The 24,455-nt window shown below is 39.1% G+C and overlaps 1 protein-coding gene across 1 annotated transcript in view; it reads right to left on the bottom strand.

Annotated features, from left to right (window-relative positions):
* Nucleotides 1-24,455, bottom strand: part of LDAH (lipid droplet associated hydrolase) — a 111,913-nt gene that overhangs the window by 63,885 nt on the left and 23,573 nt on the right. The window contains exons 3-4 of the mRNA XM_054063649.1: nt 17,007-17,141; nt 1,070-1,239 (exon numbers count right to left, since the gene is read on the bottom strand). Of these exons, the coding sequence (XP_053919624.1) occupies nt 1,070-1,239; nt 17,007-17,141 (305 nt within the window). The remainder of the gene's footprint in view (nt 1-1,069; nt 1,240-17,006; nt 17,142-24,455) is intronic.

Raw genomic sequence — 24,455 nt, forward strand, 5'->3', positions numbered from 1 at the left:
ATTTCTATAATACTCCCTCTTTAAAAGATAAAACAGTAATAAAATTTCTCTCAAAAAAACAGTAATAAACGTTCTCTCAAAAAAAATGCCGTAGTTAACAGTTGCAAAGTGAAATTTGCCTGTGGAAATACATCAGGTTAACTGCATGTTTCACCTTTTTAGTTGCTGTTTCCTTTAAAAGAAAAAAACAGTTAGACATGCAGTGGAATGGTTGTGAAGAAGTGGAAGAACATACTCATGCATACATTAAACACAGACTTCGTGCTAACACTTGTACTTCCTTCCACTGAAGATTTTACAATATAAAAGAAGAGGCAATGACTTAGCAAGAGTGAACTTATAAGAATAAAAATTCAGTATTTTTCATTCATCATCTGCAGCAGAGTGAGTCACTGCCAAGTGTTAAGAGTTTGCCACTTCCAAGGCTGCAAGAACACGGTCCTGCCTCAGCCTTCTTATTGCTTCGCAGCGATGAAGAAAAATGTTCAGATACGCAAGAACATGCAGTAACATCTCCTACTTTCATCAAGTTGCACAAACCAAGACTGAGTAGCAGAAGCAATGATATATGCACATGTAATAAATATTAAAAACAACACCCTTCATAGCAGTACTCATCACAATTTACATTACTATTATTTTTCATACATTTCGCCATGTATCATCATGTCAGCCATCTGCTTGCCTCGAAATAAGAAGCTGCTATTAAAATCATAACCAGTCTTAATTTTTGGTATGGTAACATAATGTAATTGCCAAATATCTAGTGATCTATTTATAAATTAATTAAAGATGAGAAGTCGGCAAGAAAATCTTAAATATATTTATGACCATTATTATTTATATTACAAGGTCATTTAAAGGTCCAAATTCAGAGGTGGAACTTTACATGAAACTACTTTATTATATGTTATTAGAATTAGTTATTAATATTTTTATTTCACTTTAATTGAAAGTCCGTGTATATAAGAATAGAGCTCCCCCAGGAAACACATGCCATTACTCACAGGCTAAGCAATGTGCACTACTTTGCTAGTAATATAACTCCCATTCTACAAGGTTAACGTACCTGAAGTTCTGACGCTCGCTTCATCATCTCCAGTGTGATATAGCAACCAATAGAATGAGCAATCAGCACCAGCTTTATATCTTTTGATACATTCTTCTTGAGGAAGTTCAGCTTATGCTCTACTTGTCCATTTAGTCCAAAAACATCCTCTAGCTCCTTAATATCTGTGTCTGAAACATAGTAGAGAAAAAGTCCTCTGTAGTAATGATAGAAATTTCAAGTATCTATTTCCCCCACCACCACTTCCTTGGACAACTCCGAAATAAATAAACTTATTGATTAAAAAAAATACCACCAAACATAAAAATTTAATTTTAAGTTACCCATAATAAATACAGACTGATAAATTATATCTACAGGATGTGAAGCCTTATGCGTAGCTGGGGAACCAGGGAAGGATATGGAAACACATGGAGCTTCATGGCACATCATCTAGCATTGTGATCACCTTCATTCAGAACAGGACAAAACGTGAGGCATTGGATCAGCTTAAATCAATTCAACTTTACATTGAGAGAGCAGGACCAACAACAGCAATGCTGCCTAGGAATAAGAGAGTCCTTTAACTCAAGACAAACTATCATATATGTTATCACGTACTAAGAACCTTCAGATATTCAAAATCTCAGAGGGTAGATTTAGATTAGATATAAGAACGCAATTTTTTACGGTGAAGTTGATGAGGCATTGAAACAGGTTGCCCAGAGAAGCTGTGGCTGCCCCATCCCTGGAGGTGTTCAAGGCCAGGTCGGATGGGGTTTTGAGTAACCTGATGTAGTAGAAGGTGTCCCTGCCCATGGCAGAGGGATTAGAACTAGATAATCTTTAAGGTTCCTTCCAACTCAAGCCATTCTATAATTCCATGATCTCTGGTCTTAAAATATGAAGATGCACAGGAAAGTCCCATGGAATGAGGAACAATATAAAATCCATATGCATCCACATGAAGCACTAGCACTTACATAAATTACCCCTATTTGTGCAGATTATTATCATTATTGTCTATCCAGCCACAAAGAATAAGATCAAGTTAGAGTTTCATGGTTCTAGGTTAATGTGCACATTCGTTCCTGTTTCGTCAGGGACCTCCTAACGGGGCTTCGGCAGCCACTTACAATGAGGACTTGGCTACTCTGTTCCTGGCCAGTCAGTCAGACAAGGATGATCTGCTGCCTATAAGAATTTCCAGCAATTTGGGCAACTTCACCTCTTGCTCATGTAGTGGGTGACACGGATCTCACGTCCCCCAGTCTAAGGGGGTTCACAGCTCTTCCACCTGCTGAGGAAGTGCTCTACCCACTAAACTAAAATCTATGTTAAGGATACACCACTCCAGTTTAAGATGGACTACTCCACAGAAAAGACTGTAAGAAGAAATACAGAAAAGAAGAACGAAAGACAAGAAGCGGAAAGCATGAAGGAGCATATGCCTACAGCTCATCTAAAAGAGAAGTACTTCTACTAAGATCGCTTAATCTCTTAAATCCATGCTATTATCTCAGGGCTCAATTTCTTACTCCAGCTTAAACCTCTGATCTTTTACACTCCTTACATGTTGACTTGCAATGAACCTTTAGTCTGAAATAAGCTAAATCTGGCAGCAAGGTTCAGATACATGATGGGGAACCAGTTCCTTGCTAAAGCCACGGTCCTACAGAGAGCATGTAGGTTCCTGCCGAAAGCCACGCACCTCTAACAATCCAGGATCATGTAAGAGAGGTAGAGCACACACAACCTTAACCAGCCCACAAGCATTAGGGGTTTAACTTCCCATCTGGTTTCCTTTTATGTCCTCTGTGTGAGTTCCCTATGTGACAAATAGACGTAGAAGAAAGTACCTATCAGGTAAAGAATAGACATTAAAGAGACTGAAAGGCATTGAAAAACTACTGTAAGAGAAAGTGAGCTAGCAGCATAGATCCATCTCAGACATAGCTGGGTTTGTGCCTGCATGGAGAAAGTGATAACAGAAGCCTTTCTCCCTCTGTCTGTGAACACAGTTCATCAAATTATAAAGGCTGAGAGTTTTTTACATATGCACGTGGTAAATTTGATGGCAATTGACCAGTAACCTCAAATTCTCAAAATTACTACCACTGCTGTAAGAAAGTCAGGGAGTTGACAGTGATAATATTAATCGATAGCTTCAGTGGGCCGGCACTATATTGCCTTTTTGATCATCTGTATGGAACATAACCTTCTGAAGAAAAATAATTGCCATGCATTCTGATGCGTTTTTGCTGAGCTGAAACTATTACCACAGAGATGACAACAAAAAAGTTCTTCAGTTAAACTAATATTTCTACTAAAAATCCTAGTGATCATATCCCAGCATAATTTACGGTAGTTTAGTCTAAATGAAAAAGGTGTTTCCTAAAACACATTCAAGGAATACAAAATTAGATGAGAAGTAATACTTTGCCCGTTAGGCTTATCTACATGCAATAGAGAATAGAAAGCTTGTTCTGTTTTGCGAAACCCTAAATAAAAGCCTGAAGTCAAACCATTGTTTTTAAACTGAGTTTCTGTTTGAAGCAAAAGCCGCCTTTCCTACTTTTTACTTATTTACAAGCAGCTTAACCTCATACAGGAGTAGGCTGTCTATATAACACATAAAATACAGCAGACTAGATTTATCATGGTGCACTGGATCAGCAACAAGTGAAAAAGTACGTTATGTTGAGTATATGTATGTTACTGTGTGTTGGGTTGAGCAGATCAATTTTCCCTTGTAAACATTTGCTAACATTTCCATACCATTTTACTGCAGCACTACCATCTCCAGCGATTTATCAGCACGGCTTTTAATGTTTGACATTTCATTCACAGCTTTAGTTCTCGAAAATAAGCGATAATAAAAGACTTTCAGCTTATTTCCAGGTCAGAACAAGGGAAAAGGAGGTAAAGTAGGTGTATAAATCTTCTAGAACTTTTCATGGTTCACAAGACTCCAGAAACCAAGCAGGAAACGAAACTGAATTTCATTTGTATTGTTCAATTTCATGAGGGTAACGGCTGCTTTTCACTATGTGAATTCAATACCTGTTACAGGAGATGCTGAACATTGCTGCAATGCAATTAATAAACACAACAGCAAAGGCAGTCTAATTCAGTCTCAACATTTTCCAAGTACGGATAACTATGTTAGACAAATAGCAATTAACTATTCAGTTATATTATTATCAAATATCTAATTGAATATTTAGTTACCTAATAAATAGCAATGTAGAGATAGAGGGGAACACTTATAGCTATGACTGGTTTCAGCACAGATGTGTCTATTCAGAACCAGTTTTCTTGCCAAAGCAAGAACCACGAGGAAGGATATACAGGTGGGGATGAAGGGCAGAGTGAAAATAAAGGCTTCTTCCTCGTTTGCCCTGATGAGTTTAGGAATTCTGCATACCCAACTCAAGTCTGTGTGCTGATGCTTTCTTAATAGAGCAGAGAAGAGCAGAGCAGAGCTTGCAGAAGCAATTTTTAATCAGATGGGTTAGTTATGACTTATGATGATCATAGAGACCTGTTCCGCTGCACTGGGCCAAAGCATCCTCAGCGCAGTCCTGCTCAGCATCACTGAGAGCAAGGATGCTCAGATTCCCACGTCTCCTGGCCACACACACATACCATCTCTCTAAGACTGAAAGTGAGTCATGACAGCCCAGAGACTTGTTTCAGCTGTTTAATACAACTTTTCCTTTTCTTCTGAAATACTGATTTGTTGTCAAACCAAATCAGGTTGGCACCAGTCCTAGAGAAGCCACACTGGGGGATGAGCGTGGAGTGTGGGGTCTGGTGATCCACATGCAAAACTCTTCTCATCACAGACTGACCCTGTGCTCTTGCCAGGTGAAGCTCAGCTACTACATATTCCTATACTGAAATACACATCCTATTTTCTTTTGGACAAATATAAAATTGCCCATGTCTTGTGTCAGTTCATATTTCCCCAAGAGAAATGCTACGCTTCTAATAGTCCAAAATATGTGAGAGCTGGGCTGCGTCACAGGTTTGGAAGATTTATTTATTTATTTAACAGAATAAAATCACCCAGGGATTATCCAAAATCAACATGAATTTCTTGGGTGGAGAAGCTTAAATGAGTTCTTTATATAAGCAAACAGACTTGCACAAACGCACTGGCAGTCAGCTTTCCGATGGCTCTACATCAGAGAAGAGACCAGAGTTACTTCACCTCAGGTGTGGAATAAATGGCAAGACTGAAGTAGAGCTCATTTAAGCAGTTTTCAGATAGTAGAAATTATACTACTTATACCTTATGCTGCAAACACCCCATTTGTGCCAAGGCATATGATTTTAAGACTTTATTTAGCTGAGATTAAGTATTAAAAGAAATACTGTATTTCTTTATTTTCTTTGGAAAAGCATTAATATTCTGATGCCCTTTCGGAAAAACAAATGCGCAATCACATTAATGAATCTCTTTTTCTGACCTCTAATAAACTCACAGTCAGAAAACAATGATAGATTGAAATAAAGTGTTTGCTCTAAGATTAGTCGACAAGTTAATCTTGCTAGGAAAGAGGAATTTGGTTTTCAGGGAAATAACAGAGTTGTGTTTGTTTGTTTTTCTGCTGTGTATGGAAGGCAAATTCTTAGGGAGAAAAAAAAAGCCTATCAGTTCTACGAGAAGGGTTTAGACTGGAGATGCAGAAAATATAACCTTTCATCAGAAAGCTTCCAAAAATCATAGACTTCTATTTACTGGATGATTCAAAATGATATTGGAGGCCAGATCTCCAACATTACCGTCCAATTTGTGCATATAATTTCTGCATGCCTTTGCACTTCCCTAATTTCACAAGGGAATGCTTGTGTGTCCAAACTCACAGCTACCCTGGACACATCAGGTGCCAGAGCATTTAAGCTCACTATATAGGGACACTTCTTACTTGTCATGGAGTGACATTGAGGTCTGTCCTAGGATCCACTCATACACAAGGCCTCCAAGTTACTCATGAACAAGTAAGGAACTGTGTGAGAAGGTGATGTGTAACTATACGGTGTGAAGGAAAGGGAGGAAAAACCCACTGGAGGTAGTACCAGGGTATCTAAGGACAAACTAACGAACCTAACCTACGAACTCTGGTCATCAAGGATTCGTAGAACCAAGTCTTTTACAGGAGAAGGACAAGTAAGTACCTGGAGACTGAACCAGGGGACTGGAAAAAGATTCACCTCTTCCTCTGAAGATGTGCTCATTGCAGCAGCATGACACATCATCACATGGCTTAACATTAACAGCGAGGAGAAATAACAAGTTTAAACACGTGAAAATGCACTAACATCACAAGAAATACCAAGAGGAAGAAAAGCAAAAAAGGAGAATATATTAAAAAGTCAGTGACGATATTAAAGTGCATGAAAGGGGAAGGCACAAAGCATCACGTATGACCAAACAAAAAGTTCAGCAGAGGTCGCTCAGGTTCATGTTAAGTCTAATGCATCACCATCAAATGCTCTAAGTGCAACCAACATAAAGAACCAAGTCTCATAGGCTTTATGCCCCACTCCCTTTTTCCACCACAAACACACACAGACACCAGTGGGAAGGGCAGCAGTTGTGATCAAGCAACTACCGTCGAGACGGAGCAACCTGTGGAAAGCTCTATCTTTGCGTTCATGACAGGCAAAAAGCAACCCCACAACTGAACTACTTAGAAGGATAACCTGTTAAACTGTCAGGCGTAGGCAGAAGTCTAATTCTGGAAATTAAATAACTCATTCAACTGTCTTTGTTCTTATAGCAAAACACAATGATTCCTTACAATGTGATAATGCCATCTGAAAATACTTAAATACAACTGTAAGCGTAAAAACTGAGTTTTCAGGTACGTGGATCTAGTATGGGCATATATTTTAGAAAATATATCCCCTAAAGATACAGTGCTTAAAACCTGAATACTTCACTCAATCTTTTATTTTATTATTGAACCCTGGATAATTTGTACTAGCAAGTGATAAAATCCCAAAGAAATGGGATAAAAACCATGAAAGAATGTTCCATAAATACTGAAGAGCTCCTCCCGACACCAGGAACCAGGTATTAAAGCACTGTGTTTTAGATTAACCCTTAGACCTCAACCTGGCCCTCGTACCCTTAGGAATTGCTCATGCAACTTTCTGGATAAACACACCACTCCTTAGTGTTTATTGGAGTAATTACTTTTTGTAAAGGTATCCTCCACAAATAAATAACCATTTGCAAATGATACTGAAGTGGTCATATGCATTATTTTCTTTACTAAAAAAATAATGAGACTTTAATATACAAATTGAGCTACTGATTTCCTTTGCTATCTGTGTACCTATTGCTGGGACGTGTGTTTAACACCTAATCTGTTTTTCAAAGGAAGCTGTATTATAATTGAATTAGTACAAGCATAGTCTGACAGAACGAACTAATAAACGTGACAAATACTAAAAACCAAATTTTTATTAGAAGTATAGAGATGCACAGTGAACTTATTAAATTAAGATACCTATGAGAGACTTATTTTTATTTTGCATTCCCAGTCTTGCTTCCCTCTAGCTGATTAGAGTAATTATTACCAAGGTATGATGAGATAACAGTACAAACTTTGAAGCATAATTTTGTTGGTTGAGTCCAGTTTTGGCAAGGCAAACACCAATAAACAGTGTTTTATTGTACTGTTCTACACCAATCCATGCCTCCAGAATTACTTTAAGATGAATAAAGCAAATGTAATAGGGGTGTTCTACATAACATAGATGGAAATGTTTCTGTATTTGAATGACTGCACTTTACAGTCAGGAAGATTAATCACTACAGAAAGTGCCGTTTATAAGAATTTTAAATATCATATTAATTAAAAAAAAAAAAGATAGAAGTTAGAGAACCATCATTCTATAGGAGCAGATCTAAATTTCCATTGTAAAGTGACATAAAGGAACAAAAGCAAAGATGTCTGAGCCTATGGAAAGCTGATTGTTCACGTTATGTTTCTTGTTTTCTGGACACTCTCAAGCCAAGTAAAGGACTCTCTGAATTTCCTTCTTCATTTGCCCACACAAACAACCCTGGAAGGGACTTCCTCACCCAGGCTGACTGCTACTCATTGTGACTTTTTTTATTCCAATACGTTTTCACTTCCAGGCTGCACCTTTGATGGGAGCACACTATCTGGGCTATTCAGAAATGTTTTTCAGCAAATCTAATTATTTGGAAGAGAAACACCTGTAACTCCATGCTCAGGTAGCTGAGTTGGTTGTAAAACTCCAGTAAGGTCATTCCAACACACCAGCTAATCCACTCAGCACACCATTTTACTTTGCAGAATAACAAGTAATGACAGAGCACAAGAGAGTAACGGTCTGCTCTTTACCAGAGGGTAGGGTTTTATCTAGAGTTCAGTCATTATTTTCCCACTTTTGAAGTCATTTAATGTCTAGGTGCGCAAGTCCACAGTTAAATAATAAGAAATAATTGCAGTACTGGCAGCCCTTCAAAATTTTCCAGCAATCCTCTCCTCTTCCAGTAATCCCATAATGAATCATCTGAGCTTACTAAGGAAGAATAACTGAACATAGCCTGAAATAGGACTACATACTAGAAAACAGGTACCAAACAAAAGCAGTAACCTTCATTGTAGCAGGAACCCCTGAACACACTACCCTTCCTGGTTTGTTGAGGTCTCTGGGCTTTCTGGAGTAACTCCACAGTGAAGAGAAGCCACCACAGCTGTTGTCAACGTAACACCTTCCCATGCCAGGTGCTAAAGTGAAGCACGCTTCTTAAGCATTGCAGGAAAAAAATAAGACAAAAAGAGAGATTAGGAAGAAAGCAATGAAGTAAGCAGCCTTGCATTGGCAGAGACTCCATTAGCAACGAGAGGAAGCAGAGCTTATATACTCTGCAGCTACCTGAAAGGACGTGGGTGCTGGTCTCCTCTCCCAAGTAACAAGCGATAGGATGAAAAAAAATGGCCTCAAGTTGTACAAGAGGAGGTTTAGACTGGATGTCAGAAAAAAATTATTTAGCAAAAGAGTTATCAAGCACTGGAACAGGCTGTGCAGGGATCCTGCATCCCTGGAGGTATTTAAAAGTTCAGTTGTGCTTTGGGGCATGGTTTAGTGGACTCAGCAGTATCAGGTTAATGGGTGGATTCGATGACCATAAGAGTCTTTTCCAACCTAAATGATACTATGATTTTACTTGAAGATCTGGTAATTGAGGAAAAGAAGTCAATAACGAGACCTTCATGAAAAAGTGGGCACACAGATGTTCGTTTCTACCTGACTAGGCTACATATTTAGCCTGAGCCTCTGGATGGGATCATTGTACCAATATCTGTCCAAGCAACACAGAGAAAATCTTGCAATTGCCATCACCTTGCTGATTTGCTGAGCTTACACCACAAGAAGAAAAAAAGGCTAGGTTGCAAAAATTAGTCTAGGCCTACCAAAATTCAACTGCACTCTTCAAAAAGTCTGTTTTCCTTGCTTTGCCTGACTAGCAGGTGGTACTCTTGCAAATGTTTAGCCTGTGAGTTTCCTCTAGGAACACTCTTTTCACATATGATAAGAATGAGATGGAGCTGTTGGAACAAGTCCAGAGGAGGGCTACAAAGATGATCAGAGAGCTGGAGCACCTCCCATATGAGGACAGGCTGAAAAACTTGGGGTTGTTCAGCCTGGAGAAAACAAGACTGCGGGAAGACCTTATAGCGACCTTCCAGTACCTGAAGGGGCTACAAGAGAGCTGGAGAGGGACCGTTTATAAAGGCTTGTAGTGACTGGACGAGGGGCAATGGATATAGACTGGAGAGGGGCAGATTTAGGCTAAACATGAGAGTGGTGAGGTTGCCAGGGAAGCTGTGGCTTCCCCAACCCTGGAGGTGTTCAAGACCAGGTTGGATGGGGCTTGGAGCAGCCTGATCCAGTGGGAGGTGTCCCTGCCCATGGCAAGGAGGGTTGGAACTGAATGATCTTTAAGCTTCCTTCCAACCCAAACTATTCTATTATTCTGTGATGATCCAAAACAGTATTACTCAGTTTTGCAAAGGCAAATATCCTTTGTTGGTACTTGAACTATCCTGCAGCGGCCGCCTGAGGCATGTGCCCCATGACTCTCTTCAGGAACAACGCAGAGAGTACACTGTTCCTTAAGGTAATTCTTTACTGAAAACCACATTAGTATCAACACCTTTTTATGTTTGGCCAGGGCTACCATCTTCCAGCTTAATACAGGGAAAATTCAGTCTTGAATCTGAGGCACAGAAATTTCTTACAGAATGAGGCAACTAGAAGCAACTTCAATAAATAGCACACTTAATTAACAAAGACTTGTGATTGTGCAGTTCAACAATGGAAGAAAAACAAATTAATGATGTTCTAAATATCACCAAGACTCAGTAGATACAGCATAGGAGGTAAAGAAAGGAGAAGGGCAATTGTGTAAGCATTGAAGGGAACAAAACTGGATAAATAACACTTCATCGGAACTGACTGAGTTGGTCTATGATAAATGAGGTGCTGCACCACAGCAGGCAAGTCTTTGCAGTCACATCTATTGAAAACATCACTTCTAAACTTTGGGAATGTTAAACAGGTACAAATAGAGAAATGGAGACTGAAAGCAAACAAAGGAGAGCTGAAGTTTTCAGCAAAGTGAGAGAGCTGGCCAAGGAAGACAACCCATGTATTCCACAGACAGGGAATAAAAATAATTAGTTTAAAAGTAGGAGAAAATGACACACCACGGCGTTAAAAGCGGGAAAGAGAAAAAAGCAAGCAGCTGGGATATACTTGGAGGAGCAGTTGTACAGTAGCATAAGTAGCAATACAGAATTTGTACTTCACAGTGACCACAACGGTCAACGTGAAACATTTTCAGAAGTGCTGGACAATTCACTGAATCCAAGCTAAAACTTATAATTTGTTAGGTCAATCCCAATTTCTCTCAAAAATCCATCCCAAAATTTTATTTAGAACTGTGATATAAACAAAACCTGAAATAGTCAAATAAGCAGGACTCTTCAAAATAATACTAAAATACACTATTGCATTTCTTACTTCACTAGCTACTATAATGGCATTAGGATGGCTTTCATTATAACTTAGTACTTTTGCTTTATTCTTGCATGTGGTCATCTTGGATGATACCATTTTAATAACAGGATAAAGGAAAGTGTAAGCTTCTATTTCGTTTCTTCATGGAAATGTTAAATTTAATATGCAGAGAAGAGAATTGGATAAAAGAGCATATGTAAAAGCTTGACTCCATTAAAATCTGCAGCAAAACCGAGGAAAGAATTTCACGTTGTACTTTCTTTAAACATAGCAGGTTTCTTTATCAGTTGCTGATGCTTTAAATCTGCATATGCTGTATAGTGCAAATTTTATATCTTTGGGTAAGAAACACATTTTTATCAATCTGACCACTTTAAATTATGATTTATATCTTATCTTCTCCAGAAGAAGAAGAAGCTACACTATTCGAAAATGAATTGGCAATTGGTATTGGAATTTTGCATTATAGCTGAAATAGACACTAAAGTGCCACTGCTACAAAGCTGATGTGTCATTATGGATAAATAAAGGATTTTTTTTGTTCTTCATTTTTACACTGATGAGATGTGCTATAGTGACCCCTAAGCAGTACTAGGGTCACAGTCGGGAAAAGGTTGATTTTTCTAATTCATTTATTTTAGCAGACATCAAAGCCATACCTTACAAACTCTTCAAAACTGCCCATGGCTTTACAACATGATTTATATAAAAAGACAGCAAATGAATTTGACCTGCACAATACACATAAACAGATTCAACTATGGCCATGTAGAGCTGAGTATATACTAAAGTGCATTCAGAAATACTGAAATTGGTCTCTTCACAATTAATTGCAAGATAAAACTTCTTCCTCCAAATCACGTAACCACTAGTACAGGGATCAGTGGAGCCTCTGACGGCAAAGACTCAGTAGTAACATGTTCGAAACCACATTTTTTTTCTGAAAAAAACGATACTACAATGACAATCCCCGGTTGGATGGGGTCTTGGGCAGCCTGGTCCAGCGGAAGGTGTCCCTGCCTATCGCAGCGGGGTTGGAACCAGGTGATCTTTAAGGTCCCTTCCAACCCAAAGTATTCTATGATTCTATGAGTAGCCTCGTGCAGTATCAAAAAGCAGAAAGCAGAAACACTTCTTCATCCAGCAAGCAGCATGAGACCTTCTTATTCAAACTGAGTCCACAGTACTGTATCATTTTGTCCTTTATACTTTCTCAAAGCATACAGCGTTTACAGAGATCTGGCTGAAAGATTTAAATTGATGCACTAGATGTAAGAATAATTCATTAATGAATCTGATTATCTAAGAACGAGGGCATTTGCAGGTACTTACTTCTTCCTGCACAATCTGCCTAACAGTTTCCTGCATTTCCCTGAAATACCCACATTGCTCCCTGAAGGAAACCACATAAAACCAAAGCAAACAGAAAGACTCCATGTTCCAAACCTCATTATTTTTAGAATCTGGAATTAGATTGCACATTGCTGATGATCCCTCAGTCTTACAACTGTACATCACTGTGAATTAAAAATTAAACTGCCATTAAACACTGGATTGATCCCATCAAGATCTGCACCATTCATTGCAAGCTTTGTGGGTATCAGAATTAAACCAAAGGTCTGTATCACAGAGTACAAATTCTTTGTTAATAAATATAAGTATTGATCTGCTTTCTTCCTACAGCTAACTGATGTAGTGAATAATTTTTTCGACTCAACTATCAAAACAAACCCAGACCTGATATACCTTCAGACAGAAGGGATTATTTGCTGCTATGGGATAGTTGGTTTTCATTCTGTTAGCAGATGCAAAAATATCTCTCCAACTGACTTGGATTTAAAGATTCCTAAGCCTTCTCTTTGGGGAAAATAATCTCAATCATTTCTGAATCACTGCTTCTTAAATTATTTCACTTTTTTACTTTCCCTACAACAGTATGGTAAACATTTGAACGAGTCACTCTGAAACATCACAGCACTGCTCATCTCAATGAACTGTGACACACCTTCTAAAGTCAAGACACTAAGGTATAAATGTTACCTTTTCATAGGGTTCACATTCTTGAACGCTTTCTTTCCCTCAACTAACAGCCATCTGCATCTAATTAGAAGTGATGGTATCAGCTGGAGAACAGACCTATGTCATGGGGTGAAAGGCGGAAAATGATCCATAAACAATCTCAAAACCTACACCCAAAATTTCCCGGAATGCAGTGAAGACATTATTCTCTCCAATGGTTGAATGTAAATTTTTTAACAAACGTCTTGTTTTCTGGATAAGAACCCAGAAGGCTGTATCAGGTTACTGAAGTTGTTATTTTAAAACACATCTTTAAAATCAGAATTAAATTAACCTTATTTGAAGATATGGGTGAAAAATTCTGGTTCTTTTAACAGAGGAATTAGATGAATAAAGTACTAGGGTAGAAAGCTATTTGTGATATTTCAACTAATATGCCTACAGATATTATGTTGACAGACTCAATGGAAAATCTTGAAAGAAAGAGAGAAAATAGAGAACCTATTTTTCATACACCTATCACACAAGTAAAGACAAAGTTGTCTTCTTACTAACACCAGCAATAATTTGTTGCTACTCCATCAAAGTCAGTGGAACACAGAGCTATGCATTAAGTGGTACCAGAATCAGCTAAGAGCGTTTAAGTGATCATTACAAATAAATACATGGCTGTTAAGGTATGATGCTATGAGTACTTAAAATTGTTATCGTTTTGGTTGGCCAGAAAAGAAAACAATGGAGCAACTTTGAAATACTTCACATATGGCGAAATTTTATTTTCTTAGTTTTGATTTTGAATGGAACAAGATTTTTAAACACATGCTTAAAATTAAGCAGCACTGATAAAGTCAAAGCCAAATGCCAAGATTTCACTCAAAGGATCTATTTGCATAATTATGGGCATGATTATGGGACCTCTATGAATAATTAAGTGAATGCGGCTCAAAGGAAAGAAGTTAAACGAGTACTGCAGTATCCCTAGGGCTGCTTACTTTTCACACATTTAGATTTAAAGCATTCCAGTAGGTTCATGAGATGAAATGATCATTTGTTCCCATAAAATAGACACCCTGTACCAAAACCTAAGAGTAAAAGGCAGATCTTACCAGGCAAAGACAAACCCCTCAACACTGAAATGCCTCATAATAACTTTTACACACACACTTCCTTCCTTAAGCTGCCTTCTCCAAAGAGAAGGAAGGAGTAAGGTTTCTGGGCAGCAGCAACTGCTGTATCAGGACGGGCAGCAGGACTGCCCACACAGAGGTTACGTTCCTGTCCAGTCCTGTGAAAACAACCAGTTCCTCTGTGTACATCCCGATGTGGGATCCCTCACTATTGACAATACTATGGGAAGGACCCAATGCGATTAATCAGTGCTGAGGCCAGCTTTGTAAACAGGAAAATCCTCCTATCTAGACATTAAAAAAAAAAAAAATGACGCTTTGCTATGAACCTCTTCGCTATGAAACTAGCTTAAAAATACCTGGATGGCAAGTTACCACTTTGTAAGGTACCTACAATGTGGTACCATTGGACTGTGAGACCATGCGGTTCTGCATTAACCTTAACTAGTGCTCTGTGTTCTGGGACACAAACATGACTACAGAGTCCTCCGGATCTATAATACTTAAGCATAACTGGCTAAACCTGTAGAGAAGTTGTATTAAAGATAATCTATCCTCAAATGACTCAGGTATTTTTCACGTATATGCTTAGGAAGCAGAAAATATGGTCAAACTATAAATTAATGTGAATTAAATGTGTGTAATGTGAATGAAGCATCTATATACATAGGCTCAAAGTATGCATGTGAGATGCCAGCTCAGCTGCATTTCTGCTGCTCTTCTCCTTTAATTGTATAATACAAGACATAAATGCCTTTTAAATACGACTGTGTACCTGAATGGGGTCAGACATCAAACAGCAGTAGTAATGGTAGGTATCTAACCAAACAGTGCTGAAGCCTTGACAAGGATTCACTGGTCAAAAACCTTCTAAGCACTACAGACACGAATTCTGAGATGCTTTTGTACTGACCAAACAGACTGCCAGTAGCTCAGATTCACCTGATTCAGCAGTGCAAGTATTCTCCAACATCAGCAATCATTGAAAACATCCATGCTAATTAAAATGAGAGTCAGAAGCTGGCTAAAATTAACAAATGCATATTGACTCCCTGTGCCTTCATGTAACTTCTCTCCTTTGGGGTTATGCACAACAAGGACAAAGGCTGTTAGCTAAGGATGAGTGTCTATTTTTAGGAGCTCAGTTCTTGGAACACCTAACTTTCCTGATCTCCTCCTCTCCTGTTTGTAGCAGTGCTGACCACAATCCCACTCCCTGACAACACCACACATTTATGATAGCACAACATTTCTTAAGGCCACCGCAGCAAACGGTCACACAAAAGAAGTGTTATTGGAAAAGTATTCTTAGCTACCACTAATTCTGCTTAACAAGCGGAAACTGGTGTGAAAGCCAACTCCATATGGATCAGTCAGCACTTCTTGGACCACAAGCAAGTGTCCTGGGAACCACCAGCGGCCCACAGACCACAGTCTGGGCATCACTGGCCTAAATAACTTACAACCCTCTTATAGCACACCATGCTCCTTGTCTTGCTCAGGCTATTTTAGGTTTTTTCCTACCAGCACAGCATAGCATGACGGTAGAAACTTATGGCTTACAACTGCTAATCACGCCCACACTTATATCTGTCATTTAGAGGACAACCATCTATCAGTCAACAAGACGATTAACTAGCTGAACTGCTGGCCCCATCTGAAATCTCTCCATTTCAACTAGCTCAGCCGCTGCAAGCCACTGAACACAGCTCTCACTATCAAAGGCTCTTTTCACTAACTGCGTACTTACAGACGAGATCCCAAGGCAGGTTATCAGACCTACAAATGCTCTCTACAATAAACTCAGCTCCATTCAGTTGCCAGACTTCTACCTGCATCCCCTGCATCCCATGGCTAACCAGAAGTTATAAACCCAGAGATTTCTCACCTGTCAGGACAAAGTGCTAGCAGTTGGCTGTCTGGCCCTTAAACACGATGACTGGAAAGAACTTTAACAAAGAAACGTATGTTTCAGCTTCAAACTTGAGATTAAATGAACCACTAAAAAGGCTTAAAAGGTTAGTGAGGGAAAGTGATGCTAAACAGCTAAAAGAGCTTCTTCAAAATTTTCAGGTTGCTTCACGTTGCTGAACCTTTCAGTCCTACAGAATCATACTGATTTACTGCTATGTCACTGCAGCTTGACCAAGGCCAGAGGTCTTCTGACACCAAGCAGCTTTCAGGACAGAATCCACTACTGGCTCTCCCCATCTTACAGTGCTGCACACTGACAGTATTCACTTAGAGCTCACTGTCAAGTCTTGTCGGTCATCTGCACGTCAGAATGCTTCTAAAAGGTAAAGAAACAACCTCTACCCTGTAAATGCCCCATGCTCCATTCTCAGAAAGATTTACTTGCTTCCTGGAAATTCCTTAGTTTAGAACAACTACTTTTAAATGCAGAGATAATTAAGTCTTTCCCAATCTCTGAATTGGACATTGCATTTAAAAAAAATACTTTTCTAATCTACTCAACATAAAGACATTCTAAATCTTCTTCTTTATAACGTCTCTCCAAAGACTGCAATCAGCAAACTCTCTTATTCTCCTCAGAGCCGGCAAATCTAATTTCCTTAAAATACTCCTTTCCTCACTAACTTCTCTTTTTATATAACTATTTTGTGGAAATATAATGGAGACATTTAAAACCCACGTCATGCTTGTTCTAATAGGCCCAAGTTCTGCTAGTGGAATCAGGGGGGTACAAACATTTGTATGTACACGTTCCAGTACTGTACCTTCAATCATTTCCATTCCATTAGGAGGCTTACAATGTCCAGCATGGCTCACCACCCAAACGGGATATTGCTGATTTAGTCCACAATACAAAGCCTGTATAAAGGTCCTGTAATAACCTGCCAGTCCAGGGTTACCTGCCAAAAAAACCAAAACATACAAGCACAGTCAATATTAACCTTCCAACAGCAAGCAGTGTGATTCAAAACGAAGTAAGCAGCATTATACAGCAATTTGTTAATTATTTCCCCTAATACACTTCCAATTTTTATTTTCCCAGTTTCAGAAGCTGCGCTATTGAACTGGTTTAATTTCCTTGATCAATAGCACCCATGAGAAGCATTTCACAGAATTCCTTTGAAACTGCAGAACCTAAAATTCAAGCCCTACCCAAGGGAAAATCTTTTCTTCTACAAGAGGTCAACCAGCTTGCTTATCTATCCCAAGTTACAGACACGTGAAAAATGGGCAAAGAAGCCCCCAGATAAAAATATCACAAAGACCACAGTATATATCAAGTATGAGTGTTAAATTTTAAGAGAGGTATGTGGAACCCTGACAATACAAAGGTCTGCACTGACCGTAAAAGAGGATGAGTTCATTTTGAATTCAATGGACTAAATTATTTTTTTTCTTCTTGCAACTTCATATTCTCTCTGTTCTCTTCCACGCTTGAGAAGCTCTTTCCTTTTCAATCCTCGTGCTCTAGAACCACAAGAGAATCTGTCTTGCCTCCATCCCATCACCTTTAGAGAGCACTGCTCAGAAAAGGCTTGCTCTGACAGAGCAGAGCACCTTGCTCTAAATCGATTGTTTAACAGTGACAATGCTGACAGTCAGGTACTACTGCCGAAGGGAAAACTGAAATATTGTCCTGCAGTTAAAAATATATACCTGGTAGGGATTTAAGGATTTCCCCCAAAAAACCTCTAATCTCTATTCCTCATTGTTTTCTTTCTCTTTTGAGTATCAGGCATGACAGTGTCAAGGACTTCAGTTGCAGAGTAAATCCAAACAAAGACAAAGGAGATTTTGTTTCCCAATTCCCCTAGGATGCGTAAAAATTCCACACAGACATAAAAACATATAATTTCTCTCTATTTATTTACTAATTTTCCAGGGTAGTTCCACTGTTTTCTTAATAACATTCAGACACTAGGAAAGCCCATCGTCATGGTCAGGATCGCTGTCACATCTCCTTTGCTCACGTATTAGACAATTCTTAGTCCGGGTATTATCAACAGCAAAAGGTGATACGAGCAGTGTTGCGTTAAAAGGCATTCACTTTTGCAGACAGAGACATCCCAAAATAACACAAATTTATTACTGAAAGGGTCTGAGAGAACAGAAACCTTCCAAAACACTCCTGTTTAAACTTTAATCAGTCTGATTGTAGTAACGGGCTGAGTCATGCAAATATCGACAGTGACGGAGAGGAAGAATCAGAGCTGTAACCAAATCAGTGCTTGCAGTGTGTGGAGATAAAAACTAGGTTTATTCCACTTCTTTTACTTCTGTAGCAGGCATTTTCATTTTGTCTTCTTTCACTTCACCCCTTTTGCTTTCCAAGTAACGCATAGTAATTTCATTGCTGTCCCAAGAGGCATTCTCTTATTCCTGGGCTTCTCAAACACAACCTGCCCACCACAGAGCAGAGGTGCCCCAGGCACCCAAAGCCATGGCCAGCACAGGCCATTGCTACACGGGCAGAGTAATGAAGCCTTCTGCTCTACGTAATACATTGCACACACTTCATTACATTTATTAAATGTAATAAAATTACATGCATTATATTAAATAAAAAAAATATGCAATAAAACGTACATGTAATTTTTACTTACATGTAAACACTGTCTCTGATGGGTTTTAAACCTTAATAGGTTTACTGATATTAAAACAACATCATTTTCACTGGACTACATATATTTGGAAACAAAAGCCAATAAGCCTACAGTATCAGTCACTGCGTGTTGTTAAGCATCTCTTTGTCAGCCTGACAGTAAAGAAGAAATAAATAATAATAAGCAACAAACCCAAAAATTGCTGTACATATAAACTCCAGAATGCATGATGAAATTTTTGTAAACTGATCTCAAGAAAAACAATTTCAAATTCACAGGGGTCACACACTTGTACAACGGCATCATAATTTCATATATCAGGAAAACATAATTTGGGGGGGGAGCAGAGACAATAAAATCAAATCTAGACATAGAATCACAGGCTCATAGAATAGTTTGGGTTGGAAGGGACCTTGCAGATCACCCAGTTCCACTCCCCTGCCATGGGCAGGGACACCTCCCACTGGATTAGGCTGCCCAAGGTCCCACCCAACCTGACCTTGAACACCTCCAGGGATGCGGCAGCCACAACTTCCCTGGGCAACCTGTACCATCGTCTCACCACTCTTACAGTGAAGAAATTCTTCCTTACGTGTAGTCTAAATCTGCCCCTCTCCAGTTTATACCCATTGCCCCTAGTCCTATCACTACAAGCCTTTGTAAACAGTCCTTTGACGTGATCTATCAAGCTCCTTAGACTGACGTTACATAGAAGAAACCTGTCTTTCAGCAAGGTTGAAGTTGAAAGTAGCTGCAATCCAAAATAAAGCGTGTCCTTTGCAGTCCAAACAATCATGATAGTTTGGCACAATGCTTAGTCTAGGAATATAATGCAATTAGGTGTTTTGAGATCATGGAATCACAGTACCAGTCTCAAACCCAACCTTTTTTCTTTACATTTTTCTCTCTTTTAATAATACAAAATCAGGAAAGGGAGAGAAATGTCAACAGCTGTCTGAGACACTTTGGTGCTCCTTCCCTTTATCAGCTCAGTGAACCTAACACATAAATATTCTCAGGATTCAGCCATCAGCTGAAGAGCAGTGAAGCAAGAACTGCTTACCAGCAGTAAGGCATTGTATCAAATACTATACAAAGCCCAAGGCACTCTAATGCTTTTTTGAGGGTAAGAGGATTTCTATCCTGTGATAAATGGGATGTCTACTTCAGGCAGGTAAAAGAGAAGTTCCACAACTGTAAAAGAACCCCCCTTTACCCACTCTTCATAAGCTCACAATAAAAGACATCCTGAGAGGTCAGCTGGTAGAACTGCTGCTGATACTTCAAAATGCCTTGAAGGAGTATGAATGAGAACCGCTGGCACAAATGAAAAGGAAAATCAACACAGATTTTAACAGGAAAGATTTCTACAGAGAAATCACCATGTGTAAAGCAGCTAGAAATTTATTCTTGATTGAACTTCCAGTTTCAATGGAGTTATTCCAGACATGCACTGAATTAAGTAAATGCAGAGCGATAGTCCCTATTCTTGAAAGCCTGCACCTACAATATTGGAGGATGTCATTACTGGTGTGAGAAGTGGAGGATGTTTATCTTCCAATATAGCTCAAACTTGCATCTCTGCAACTTCAGACATTTTACATGCTTTTACTTCAGCTGCTATCTGTCAAAATACTTCAAGGGGAGCTAACAAAAAGCTGAACAGATAAAGATTTTTCTTTTCATAGAGCAGAGTCACAGTAACAGCTGATAGAAAGAACTGGGGCTTTGTATGCACAGCAGTCTGTGATCAACAATACTTCGAGCTCACCTACTGCAGCTGAAATATTGTTCAATTCAACTATTTTATTCTATAGAAAAAGAACTGCTCGGCTCATCACAAAGGCACCCAAGCAAGGCAGTGCTCACCTATACATTTTAAGGATTTCCCAGTGCATCAAATCAAAACTGCCTGTGTTCTTTCACTCAGCAACTAAGTGTCAAAACATGGAAACCGTAAGTAAATGCAATGTTAACCTCCACCACTGGAAGGTTAGTCCGGTGATTCGAATATCACATCAATCCTCGGACACCTCAGGGCACCTGAACCATGCATGCATGCCAGTAGACCTCAGGTTACAGACACCTGAATGCAGTGGCACATCTTCAGCAGCTGCTCTCACTGGTGTTTAGTTTTCAACAGTTTTTATGTTGTTTCAGAAGTCTTTAAACAATAACTGCAAATGGTGAGCGCAACAGACACAAAACTACAATACACTGCACATTAGCTGAATTTGCAAAAGATTTCCAAGCATTTCATGGCAAGAGTATGTCAAATGGACAATGTGCACAGTGAACTAGAACATGATGTGGCCACTTTGAAGACAGCAGTGGAGAGAGAACAATTTGCATAAGCTACATGTCTGCCCCAGAATATCACTTATAAAGAATAACTTTTATCCTTATTTCACATGATTTCCTATACGATGTGTCGTAAAGTCAAACCTGTCTTGAAATGAAATGCATAGTAATATTTCAGATGCTGCACTTCTAAAAGGAAGTTATTCAGACTCAGGAAATTTACACTTCTATACAGTATGGCATCAGTGCAATTTGATCAGCTTAATAACAAATGCAAAACAATAATCACCTAATGTTCATTTAATAATGTTCATTTAATAAGTCACAAACCAGAGCCATTCACAGAATCATAGAATCACAGAATCACAAGGTTGGAAAGGACCCACTGGATCATCAAGTCCGACCATTCCTAACACTCCCTAAACCATGTCCCTCAGCACTTCATCAACCCGTTCCTTAAACACCTCCAGGGAAGGCGACTCGACCCCCTCCCTGGGCAGCTGTTCCAGTGCCCAATGACTCTTTCTGCAATGACAGCTTTCCTGGCTTACAAACCATCAAGCACTTTGACTTCTCTGCAGCAGAAAATATTAATGCAAAACGTGAACTTTATTTAAGAGAGCGCTAGCATTAGATAACCCCACACAAAAATAATTCACAGGCTTACTGAGGAATGTACAATGTAAACCACAACAGCAAAAGGTTTTGGGATAAGACCAAGGATATACACCACAACATACAGGAAAAGCCTTCTGTCTCAGAAAGGGTAGGTCAAAAATATAAACATCTTACTCAGATGAAATTGAGACTAGAACACAAAATGAAAAGAATTCTTAGCAGTTCTGGAAGTGATATCTAAATTGAAAAGGATTTATTTAAGTGCTATATAATAAATGCCAAGAGTGGCAGTGAGTGAAGGAGGAGAAATTTATGTCTAGCTAAATCATCCCAAATAGTGACAAGGTTTCTTAGCCCTTGTTTTGCAACAAGCGTCTGGGTTCTGTGCACAGTCCTGTGAGACAGACGTTCCTTAGTGTTTACAGTCATGTCTCCAGACTTCTGACCATCTGTGGGAGCAGTAGCTGGCATTCAGCTGTGGTGCTCCATGCGCTTCTCTAGCAGTTGCCTTCTGTCTGCTCTGGGACCTCAGCAGGACCATAAAGAACAAAGACAGCTACATGAATAGAAGAAGGGAAATACACAGCCAACAGTGCATTTACAGAGAACTTTGAGGAACTGGAAAATAAGCCAGCAATTACCATGAGTTTAATTTTAGAAATAATCCACAGTTTCAGAATTAAGTATGTATGCATGCCACAGTATTTACATGATAATCTCGTGCAACTAAACCAAATGTAGGCTTATTTTTAAAAACTGAGAGGCCGTAAATCAAATTTGAAATCCAGCGGCGCACAGCAGGACCACACAAAAACCATTTTTGTGGCAATGATTCTCACTGCCTCTTCGCAGAGCTGCCAAAGCTCTCAGCTCCAGATTGAAGAGCCTAAATGACAAGTTCCTCACTCAAGGAAACTTAATCTGACTTTGGCATCTGACCAGCCACCATGGAAAACGATGCAACTCCCCTGTGTTAATGAATGGAAAGCAGCCCACGCAGATGTCAGGAGGATTTAAATGGAGCATGTAAAAAACACAATGATGTTCTCACACTTGGGAGAAAACTGCAGAAACCGACACCGCGGCTGACGATCAGCCCTTAAAAGGAAACACAGGTTCCTCTAACACACAGGGTCAAGGGATTTCAAATAAAACATGTCAAACAATATTTGAATGTTCATCATTAAGTTACGTCAATTAAGATTTCACCTGTCTTTTAATAATACATATCTATGGGATTGGCATTCTTCGTCCTGTATTCTGCTTATAGTTCATGCGCCAGAGGAGCAGCATCAGCCGAAGAGCAAACAACTACAAGGACGTTATGCAGAAACACATGTGAAAACTCTGTTTGATCCTCTTTAGCTCTAGAATCACGAATTTGGCTGGAAAATACCTTAATATATTTGCTTGGGTTGTGAAAATAGGGAATCTCATAAGGATTCAGCCAGGTGCCTGTAACACAGCTTATTAGAAAGGTTTTTAAAGAACATTTCATGTTTTTTTCCATACACACACACACATACGCACAAGTTTTTAGCCTGATACAGCTATAAAACTTACATATAAGACTTTATAATATACATTCTTTATACACATTGCGCACAGCAAATAAGCTTGTCTGCTGTTCTCTAACGCAGCTCCACCTTTAGGACAAATGTAGGTTCATTTATCTCTAAAGAAATCCCACGTACAGCCTGATAAACCTGAACTGGCCTAATGCGGTTGCTTTTGCCAAGCGACAATTGTGCCTGAAGCCTATCAATAAAAATTTGCAGCTAGGAACCCTAAGAGTGCAGCACACGCCTCTGTTCTTATATGAATGATTAACAGCATCTCCCCAGGCATATAAGATCTAAAGTCCAAATCTTGATTTTTACCCACTGCAAACCTACTGGACTTTGTGATTAAGTGATATCGCCTGAGTTCTAAAGTCCACAGATGTATTTCAGCCTCGAATGTCTCAATGGGCCAAGACAGGTACATAAATACAAAAAAAAGCCTTGCTTTTATTAATTATTTTTTAATGTTCCTATAATATAATGGTTCTTGGAAGGGAGTTAAGATTGGTATATAAAACTAAAACAATTGAGTTCATAATAGAATAGTGAAATTTTCCACTACATTTTTTAAAGGCAGAACTTCCTAGTATTTGCAACTAAATAATCTTTATTCTGCTTTCTCCACAGCAAATAAAAAAATAAAACATCTAATTGAGTCTCTTGGTACACATCTACACATACTGAGTGCCTTAAACATCTGCTTATACAGACAGGAACGGTTGGACTCAATGATCTAAGAGGTCTTTTCCAACCTAGTGATTCTATGATCTCCTTATACAGATGAAGAAATATTTAACTACTTTTAACATCCCAAATGCAGTTGGTCTGTCTGATCTAATCCGTACAACAACCAGTGCTGGCAGAGAGGCTGTAGGGAGCTTTGAGCTGGGTCGAGAATCTCCAGTGGGAATTTTTCAGCTGGCTTCAGGGGCTGAAGCAGAATTGAAAGAGCAGGAAAATCTCCTGCGGAAAGAAAGGAGGAGAACAAAGGAAGAGTGCAGAAGAGGAACATGAGACTTGGTGTCAAATGGGTTCACAAGAAAGCCTCTGAAACATCCGAATAACAACACAACTCTGATGAGAAAACATCAGCAGGAAAATGACAAAGAGGAGAAGAATAAATAATTCA

The sequence above is a fragment of the Cuculus canorus genome, chromosome 3, assembly GCF_017976375.1.
Source record: "Cuculus canorus isolate bCucCan1 chromosome 3, bCucCan1.pri, whole genome shotgun sequence".
Lineage (NCBI taxonomy): Eukaryota > Metazoa > Chordata > Aves > Cuculiformes > Cuculidae > Cuculus > Cuculus canorus.